Below are 9,893 nucleotides of genomic sequence, written 5' to 3'. Positions count from 1 at the left end.
TTGCATACAGCAAAGGTTCACGTCATGCTGAAATTGTATTAAGGTCAACAAATCGTGTTGTGGACACAGCGGTCATTGTTCTGACAGGAATCAGCAGAAGGGATCAAATCTGTCCTGTTTTAGCTTCATTGGCTCCCAATAAAATAAACTTCAAAATCCTTCTCCTTCCTTAAGGCTCCATACAAGGACTGGCTCTATTAAGGGAAGGTTTTTTGACAGGGAGGAAAGGTGGTTTGAAAGAGGAGTCAAGGAAGCCATCTATGTTAAGCTGGAAACACCTTCCCTTAACAGAGGTGGTGGCCTCAGACATCATCTTTCTACCACATACAATGCAGTGATTCCATCCATTCCCAGGAAGTTTGCACATACTCACAGTAAGAACAAAGGGCTGTCAACCAGTCCACCTCCGGCAGTTTCATAGTCGTTAGCCAGTCGTTAGACACACCTGGCCCAGTCAGCCAGAACATCACAGGTAAGTATGGAAACATTTAGTGCTATTGTTTGTAAGTTTTTGAAGTTTTACCCAGACCCACCCACTGAGCTCTGCCACCACATATAAACCATGTTTCCCCCTCAAACAGTTAGAACTGATGAAGCTGCTTGGATGAGCAGCGAAACATCTTCTAGAAAACTCTACAAGTCCAGACGCCTTGCTTCAATCTTCTCTATACGTATTATGGCCTGGATGACTGAGAAACTGTCAACTATCACAATTTAAACCTGTGCTTGTGCCCCTGCCATGTGCATGTGACTTGGAGTGAAACTTCCTGGAATGGATGGAAGCTGCATTGTATGTGGTAGAAAGATGATGTCTGAGGCCACCACCTTGTTAAGGGAAGGTTTTTCCAGCTTAACATACATGGCTTCCTAGACTCCTCTTTCAAACCATCTTTCCTCTCTGTCTAGGATGTGGACATTGTTGTCCTCAAAGGAGTGTCCTTTCTGTTTGAGGTGGAGGTGAACAGCTGAGTCTTGTGCAGAGCCATTCTTCTGTGGAGTGGTTGTTTAGTTTCTGCCATTTGAGGTTGGCTTGTTGTTGGTAGGGCTAATTTTCTAGGTTTGGCCTATCCCAGCACAGAATAAACGGCTCCTGGGCTAAATTCAGTTGTATTGTAGACTATATTCCACTACCTGAACTACATTTAAAATGCTCAAAATATAACATTTATATTGTTAAGTTGGTAAATGAGTCTATTGTAACGGGATAAGGTCACCCTGTTTGCAAGAATCTCGCTAGTGCAATTACTGTACTTCATACAGATTAAACAGACTACCCAATGTAGTAATATATCATATATGTAAATACAATAACTTATTTAAGTTGTATAGTTGTAACCTCACTATGAGATAAATGATTATTCTGTATTGCCATTGATTTGAAGACATGGATAAAATGAGTGTGATCTCACTGAATCTGGTCTGCTCACTGTTTGGTCTGCTTTCTGAGAATAACTGTCCACCTGATATAAGGCTGAAAATCACCCCCTCAGAATGAGATAATATGGGTAAATTATACATTTCCCGAATCCTTAGAGTCGTGCCATTATTTTAGTGTTTGCATTTTGTATCTCTCATGCTTCCTGATGCCACAGGACTAAATGACAAAAGATGATTTAGGCGGAAATGGCAGGAAAATGTGTGTAATAAAAGGTTTGAAGAGCTCCAGTGTCTACTGTACTTGTCAAAAGTATTCACAAAAGAACTTGAATGAAAGCCCAGAGTGTCCCCTTTAAAATGATACCAAATAATAATATAAGTCATTGAATTATGTCCTTAACAAGGGCCAATACCAAGATATGGACCTGTGTCAAAAATGTTTTTTTTCAACGGGGGAAGGTAACTTTAACAGCTGATAACCATAATTTAGCTGTGACTTCAGAAGGGTTATCATACCAAAATGTTGACTACAGGCATGTATCTTTTCAAAAAGTATAAGCAACCTTTGCCACCTTGAGTGGTACCGATATCTCATCCGGCCCATGGACTACATAGGTCTGCCACCACATATAAACCATGTTTCCCCACCAAACAGTTAGAACTGGTGAAGCTGCTTGGATGAGCAGCGAAACGTCTTCAAGAAAACTCTACAAGTCCAGACGCCTTGCTTCAATACATGAATATATGACCATTTTCCATTATGGACCAGGTTTCCTTGGAAGGAGTAATTTACCCTAAAACACACCAATGCCAATGCACATTCAAACTAAGTACAAAGTTTGAATGTGCATTGGCGTCCTAGATCCCGTCGTGAAGACCAAAAAGGGGGGAAAACGCAAGAGGAGAGGCCGCTGGATCAGAAGATCCCCCCGGGGTCTAGATCTGGAGGTGGTGAAGAGCTGGAGGGCAGGAGATAGGAGGCCTGAACTGGTGTGGATATGGTGGTGCTTGTGGTGGAGGGCTGCCGGGTTTGCTCAGAAAAAAGCCGGAGATGGAGACTTTTAAATTTCGTGCTAAGCTGTGATTGGTCAGGAGAGGGATGGAAAGCGACAGCTGATTGGTGAGGGAGGTGCTTTCTATTAAGCGTCTGACTAAGAGAGGGGAAGAGAGGGGGAGCAGAGGAGTGAGGGATAGAAGGAGAGAGATTAGGAAGCGGATAGGGAAGAATGAAGTGAATGATGGGAGACAGAGTCTTCCTGATTGAACTTACGCTAAGAGCTACATTTTTGTGTATACATTGTATGTGTAGACAGTTTTTGTGTAGTTACTCTCAAACAATCTGCACTATATAGCTTTAAAGAACATCTCAGAATTTGATCAGTAAAGAGAAACTCTTCAGACCAATAAATCAAAAGCAGTATATGCTTTACTCTGGTTTAAAGGATGTATTAATTTTGTAGGAAAAACATGTAAAACAATGAGTAAAGTTTCCTTCATTAAAATAAATAAGAAACATCCATTTAGGCCTATATTATATTCTTCAGGGATCAAAATGAACTGGCTTTACTGAACAGTATGTTACAGTTGTAGCTCTTCCTGTTCTGATGCAGTGACATCACATCATGTCTGATAACAGCAAAACACAACTCTTGATACACATTACACAAACCATTGACAAAAACCAATAAATAAATTCTTAATAAAAAAAATCCAATTGAGAATTGGTGGAATATTTCACTTAGTATGACGTGGCTTCTGTAGGAATACGTTATAACTTAAAGATGCTTTTATGAACACACACGCTGAGCTCAATGCTAAAATCTGAATCTTAGAGCTGGATGTAAAAACATTTTAATAAATGTAACAGGCTGTCTCTATGTCAGACTTGGCTAGCTGCCAGGATCTTGTCACGGTTTTCTTCGTACTGGTGCAGCATCTTCTGGAGGTCGTGGTCCGCAGGAATCACCTGTGAATACACAGCCGTTATTTTCTTCTCTTTGAACATTAAACAGATGTCAGCATCTTTGCGTTATGACCTTCTGTGATGTCACGTATTCTAAAGAGCTCTGTGTGGGAGTGTCTTAATCACAAAGCCTGCATGTGACCGCTCACTCACCAAAACAGGAGCAGGTAGAGGGAAAGAGGTTCGCTTGATGAGCCAGTCCTCGTACAGCTGATGAATGGACTCCAAATATTCCTGTGGACACACACAAAGTCATGACTACACTTCCCTAAAACCCAAACATGTCCATTTGAGCTGATTGAAACCATGTAGTTTGTTTTCGTTCCTCACCAGTGGAATGACTTTCTCCTCCTCCCTGCATCTCTGCTTCAACCTCTCGTGGCAGACCTGAGGAGACGTCTGCAGGTAAACTAGAGTCAGAGGGAAAAGACGGACATTAAATGTTACCATGCACCTAATTTACCTTTCTTTATTTTAGTCTTTGCTTTGTCCATTCTCACCAATCAGATCAACGGGAATGGAAACGTTTGACGTGATCCAATCAAACCACTCACTGAGAACAGCATAGTCCACCTCTGGCATTTTACCACTGAGGAGGAGAGAAAACAACAACAACAACAATCAACAGGACATTAGCCTTCAGTGCATCTGATGGAAACAATATGACAATATAAGACTGTATTTTTCCAGGTATACAGAAGCCATAAAAGCAGACAAAGTGTGATTGTACACATGCACATCAGCATCCACAATATGGTGTTTCCATTAAACATATGGGTAGGTTGGATATTCATATACCTGTATACTCATCAAAACAGTGTCCAAATGTGTAAACATCTTTGCATAGCTGTGCCACTATATACTTTACCAGCAAAGATGTACACTAACTACCCGAATTCAGGTTTCTCAAAACTGGACTTATCCAGGATACTGGAGTCAAGATAAGTGGTTTAAATGTACAGAACATAACCAGGACACTAGCACAGACTACAACAGAAAGTGCTGTAACTGTATCTGTGTTGGCTCTGGGTGCAATCTTGGAGCTCAACACTCAAAGCGCATAGAGGTCGCTCTACCTTTTGAAGAGATTCTCCACAAAGATGTACTTGGCGCTGAAGATGGATCTCTCCATCATCCTGAAAGGTGCTGACTGAAACCAACAAGGAACCCTTTAGCACATATGCAGCAGATTTCCTCATTAGCCTACAAAAACACTAACATACAGTAACACAGTGCACTGACCGTGGCTGACAAGTGGATATCCAGCATTGTGAGTTGAACATAGGTCTGCAGAGTGATGCCCCAGCGCTGAGGATCCTGGTACATCAGAGCCTGCAGGGAGCAACACCAACAGCTTAAAAGGGCTGTTCCGACCAAAAAAAGGGGTAAAATGACATGATGTTATATGACGGTGAAGACACTATGAGTTATTCTTTAACACACAGTTTTTTATCATGTATAATGGTATTGTTTAATGGTGGATAAAACATGACTGGACAACAGACATTAGCTAAGCAACACACAATCACATTAACTAATACTACTGGACAACAGCAAACCAACCTGTTGTCATCTTCATCTACAAGTTTTAACAACAATTGCTGTATCTGAAGTTTACTATAGGTCTGTATAATGATGAAGTAATGTTAATTACCAGAGGGTTGTGTCCCCGAACATTCCTCCATTTTGCAACTGGTTCTGTGAGGACCTTATCAAACAAGAGAGGGGCTTGAGCAATATGGATTACACATAAATCTGCTGTATTTGGACTTAGGGGTACCTCTATGTCGCTAGTTTTGCTGAAAAACTCCAGACAAGTTGTCTTCCCACTGGCGATGTTCCCCTCTATACATATCTAAAAATTAGACGGAGACAGATATCAGCGTGGGTAACCCACCATTAGAACTTTACACAATCTTTAGAGTGTACGAGTAGGAGGGAATAAAAGACTCACAACTGGTTTCCTTTCGTCTCCATTACGCGCCAGCTTCCCTTGGAAGGAAGACAACATAGTGAGACAAGACGTCAATTCCCAAAACTCCAACTGCTGGCTGCTCTCAGGTCAGCAGGGCAGACAAAGACGCTAAAATGCATAGCAGATATGCAAATCAGGAGAAAGGCTTGTTTTGGCTGTTTATTTTAGTACATTTAAGTGCAGAGCGACAGCAGAGAATATCCAAAGCAGCAGAGGAAAATGATCAGTGAAGAGAGCTCAACACATAGTGTATAAAAACAACAAATCATTTGCCCTTTGAAATATACATAGCCTTGTCTTTAAAAAAATAATCATGTTTCTCATGATGTATCATATCTTTCAATAACTTCAGCTATACACCACAGAAAGACTGCAATACAATACTGCACTTGTTTCTAGGAGACAGGCTTACTGTTGCCATAGAGACTCAAGAAAAGCATTAATAAAGGCCGACAGATGTTAAAGCAAAATGCACAAATGTTGGTAAATGTGCTCTTGTACTATCACTAGATTCTACTTTTACATATAAGACATGAATTTTCATTGTCTTTGATCATTTCTCTATGATGCCACCCATTGAGCTCTCGGGGCCACCGTAGTTTGTTTAGTAATGGAACCGGACACGTTATGAAACTGGTAAAACAGGAACTAATAACACCGAGGCCAGATTACAAAACCGGGATTATGTGAAACATACAGATTGTTTTGATTATAAAAGTCAGACATAAAAACTGTTACAGTTCACTACAAAACAGGATGGATGGTTATATCTGAAGCTAGGTGTCAGTACGTGCTTCTAGGTTAGCCACCTGAAACGATTAGCTGCTTTGGCGACGGGTTTAAACCGGTGAGGGTGTGTGCTGACGAACAGAAGTAAACAAAACACGCTGTCAACTGTCTCCTTACTGTATGTAACAATGTGTTATGTAGTATGTGAGTTCTGTTCGAACAGCAGCAGCACTCACCTGCAGCGGGGTGCCGTGTGTGGATTAGTCTGACGCCCACAGCAGGGAGTTTCCTTCCTGTGTGACTCCCAGCACTCTGAGCGGATATCAGTCTGATACTCGCTGACAGTAATGACCTACAGACAGCACCTGCCGACATCTCACTTCTCAATACCGCTTAGAAATCGAATGAAGCAACAAAAAAGAAAAACACTTCTTCTTCGTCTTCTTCTTATCGTGTTACAATAAACAGCACTGCAGCGCCACCTGCTGGAACACAGAGGGACGTGTGCAGCCTCTCTGAACACATGCTATTTTTTAGTAGTAATAAACACACTAGCTAAACAATTCAGATATTACACACAAATGTTTTGTACCCAGATCTGGCCTTTATCTCTTACAGCTAATTTTGCTGTAACAGATAGATTAAGTATTTTGCCTAGCTGACTTTTAACTTTTAATAATGTATAAAACATTGCAAATGAAAATAATAACTTAATGGTGGTTTTAGTAAACACTGGACTAGACAAGCAGATGGAGTCGAGTGTTTCTGGATCGTCGTATTATAATAATCCTCCTATATTAATAAAAAATTTGAAGATATTTTGAGATAATATTGAGATATTATGAAAGGCATTTTCCCGCAGGACCTAGTAGTTTTCCCTGGTGGTCTAGTGGTTAGGATTCGGCGCGTTCACCGCCGCGGCCCGGGTTCGATTCCCAGGGTTTTTTGCAAATTCCCCATTGTGGGACTAATAAAGGTTTCTTAATCTTGATTTTGCTACAGCAGTCTCACTGACGGAGTTTTGTGGATTTGTCATGCGTACTCCTGTCCAGAAGGGGCGGTAGCGCATCGTTTTGGCATGGTGACAGGAGGAAGAAAAGGGAAGTGACCAAAGATCAGCAAGGAGTGAGAAATGTGAGAGCAAGAATGGCAGAAACCAAACTTCAGTTGGTGGAAAGACACATACGAGCTTTCCCAGACTTCCCGAAGAAAGGCATCCTGTTCCGGTATGTTACAGCAGTCTTTAAGGATAGGCTGTAGGTAGATGCTACGCAATGAGTTATTTCGCTGTTATTATGAATGAAAGGATTTCTGTGTGTGTGTGTGTGTGTGTGTGTGTTTTTTTCTGCCCTGCATTCTTTGCTCCACGTGGAAATATGTGACACACAAGTTAGTGTAGTAAACATATGTTCTGTACCTGACAGGATAGAGTGTTCTGATTTTTGTTTTTCTGTTATTATATGCAATACCACATAATATATCCAGAACTCTGCTGACAGTCTGTCATGATGTTTAAAAGTACGCCTGTGTCTCCTTTCATTCTAAAATGGGGATTTCTGTGTCTGCACATCCTGCAGAGACATTTGTCCCATCCTGAAGGACGCAGCTGCTCTGACAGCGGTCATCGACCTGTTTGAAGAGCATGTGAGGGCCAATCACCAGCAGGTTGATCTGATCGTAGGTGAGACATCAAGAAATCTCTTTCAATGTGTCCTCCATAAGGAGTAAAATGAATCAATTAAATATGGAGAAAATATAGATTTTTATAAGCAGTCCAGCTTGTCTGGGTGTTTTGGGGGTGATTGTGTTGCGTGCTTTGCTGTGTGCAGGTTTAGATGCTCGTGGGTTCCTGTTCGGTCCGTTGCTGGCACAGAGGCTGGGTGTTGGCTTTGTCCTGGTCAGAAAGAAAGGCAAACTGCCCGGGGCCACTGTGTCTGTGTCTTATGAGTTGGAGTACGGCAAGGTGAAAACACAAGCACAGACACACACTCTGTTTATAACCATTGCAGTTAGAATAGAAATAAGAAAAGGAGACAGAGATCATGATGAATTCATATTCAAAGGTATCTGAGTACTTGCCCACTGTGTTCGTTTGGTGGGGATGTAGCAGCCATGACTCTGCTGCTGGGTTTCATTGTGCTTGGATGTGAATCTTTGCTGCACTCGGCTTGTGATAAGCAGTTTGATGTTTCACCGCTGCAGGCAGAAGCAGAGATCCAGGAGGATGCAGTGACTCCGGGACAGAAGGTTCTGCTCATTGATGACCTTCTCGCTACTGGAGGTGAGTTATATTCTGGTTTAGAGTGGAGAATACTTATCAAATAAAAACTCTGCTAAATGTTTCTCCTGAATGACAAACTGGGACAATCCCCCTGGCAGTATATGATAATGAGTCATTTAAAGACCAGCACTTTGAAGTTAATGCCCTGCTAGCTTCCATCTTTGGAAAGCAGCAGCTGTTCTCTGTATATCTGTGTGCACTGTTTTTTCAAATTACTTGGAAAGGACATTTTCACAAGTATGTCTGAGAACTTCACTGTTAAGTGATAAAAATGTAAATGAAAGGAAATTCCACACACAGGAAGTCACTCTTCGTGTGATCACAATCTACCATTACCAGCCTGATTTCACTGAAAAGGTCCTGGAAAACGGGTACTGTGCCACGTATAGAAAGGAAAGGTTTCTGCCCATGCATTGAAATGCTGGAGAGCTTTTTAGCTTTAAGTGCTTACAGGATGTGTTCATTTTGTATTAATACTGTAGTACATTTATATGGGCAAAAAAGCAGGTCAAAATACAGCTTGTCTTGTGTGTTTTAAGGGATACTCAGAGGTTTGTGTGTGTCGGTGTGTGTTGCAGGGACACTGTACGCAGCTTGCGAGCTGATGAAGAAGCAGCAGGCTGAGATTCTAGGCTGCCTGGTGGTCATCGAGCTCAAAGAGCTAAACGGCACAGACAAACTGAAGCCACTCGAAGTGTTCTCTCTGGTTCGGTACTGAGCCGCCACACTGCTTGAACGAGGCAGGGACAACCTGTCTGATGAACACAGGAAGCCTTGTCGATGTTTCTTATTTCAATCATGGTTATTCCATTCGTTATGTGTTCTAGAGTCTAAACTCAGAGATAGATGAACCGATTTTTTTTTGTGATTCCTCCTCATGTGTATACCTCACAGTTTACTCCATAGGACAAACCTGTAATTATTTAAACAGGATTGAGTTCTTGTGACATCAGGGCCTAGCTGTACTCCAGCAATGTTTACTTGTGGCATTTAATTCATATTAGAACAAAGTGAGTGTGCGATGGATGTGTGGGGACTCAAACACAGCTGCCAAAATCCTAAACAATAATAAATATGTAAAATAAATCAATGTTTTAATTGATTTACCTTCTTATTTACTCATTCTCTTTATGTATTTCATACAACAGAAGCAGCTTTTGGTCTTGAGGATTAACACAAAGGTAAAGAAGCATTTATAAATTCGGATGTTTTGAAATAATTCTGTCGGTGAATTATTTGCGATTTTGGCAGTTGTAGTCCTGCTTACTTGGTGATTCCATTATCAATGATAACAACATGCCTCTTAATGCAATACAATTGCTTTATTTTGCTGACTGTGCAGTACCACCAATCACTACTGCTGTCTAATGCAATGTGCTCATGTGATTTTGTGACATGTCAATAACTATGCAGATTACACTCTCAGGCTGATGTCATAAAGGGAACACACTGCATGATTTCATAGAATAAAAATGTCATTAAAAGCTATTGTGCAGCCATCTTCCCCTTTATTTTGTGGCTGTTATATGTAACACATTGCTTTGGAAGAATAAAAAAATAGACTCAAC

At 41.2% G+C, this 9,893-nt stretch overlaps 2 protein-coding genes across 3 annotated transcripts; one reads left to right on the top strand and one right to left on the bottom strand.

The window, feature by feature from the left end:
• Positions 1-2,785: 2,785 nt before the first annotated feature.
• tk2 (thymidine kinase 2) lies at positions 2,786-6,492 on the bottom strand. 2 transcript variants are annotated; one of them, XM_028423580.1, is made up of 10 exons: positions 6,281-6,492; positions 5,295-5,332; positions 5,121-5,195; positions 4,995-5,048; positions 4,583-4,672; positions 4,417-4,490; positions 3,841-3,929; positions 3,671-3,750; positions 3,494-3,574; positions 2,786-3,343 (listed from the first exon to the last, which is right to left on the bottom strand). In XM_028423580.1, exons 1-10 carry the CDS (start codon positions 6,417-6,419, stop codon positions 3,257-3,259), a joined length of 807 nt encoding a protein of 268 aa, XP_028279381.1. In that variant the 5' UTR covers positions 6,420-6,492; the 3' UTR covers positions 2,786-3,256. The 2 variants fall into 2 exon arrangements, with proteins under 2 accessions (XP_028279381.1, XP_028279382.1); XM_028423581.1 differs by having other exon boundaries at positions 5,295-5,423; positions 6,281-6,419.
• Positions 6,493-7,112: 620 nt separating this feature from the next.
• aprt (adenine phosphoribosyltransferase) lies at positions 7,113-9,892 on the top strand. Its single transcript, XM_028423582.1, has 5 exons — positions 7,113-7,270; positions 7,622-7,725; positions 7,874-8,007; positions 8,247-8,325; positions 8,904-9,892. Exons 1-5 carry the CDS (start codon positions 7,191-7,193, stop codon positions 9,041-9,043), a joined length of 537 nt encoding a protein of 178 aa, XP_028279383.1. The 5' UTR covers positions 7,113-7,190; the 3' UTR covers positions 9,044-9,892.
• Position 9,893: the final 1 nt, after the last annotated feature.

The sequence above is a fragment of the Parambassis ranga genome, chromosome 15, assembly GCF_900634625.1.
Source record: "Parambassis ranga chromosome 15, fParRan2.1, whole genome shotgun sequence".
NCBI classification, from domain to species: domain Eukaryota; kingdom Metazoa; phylum Chordata; class Actinopteri; family Ambassidae; genus Parambassis; species Parambassis ranga.
Note: the sequence above shows the minus strand (reverse complement) of the source record. Positions and strands in the feature narration are given on the sequence as shown.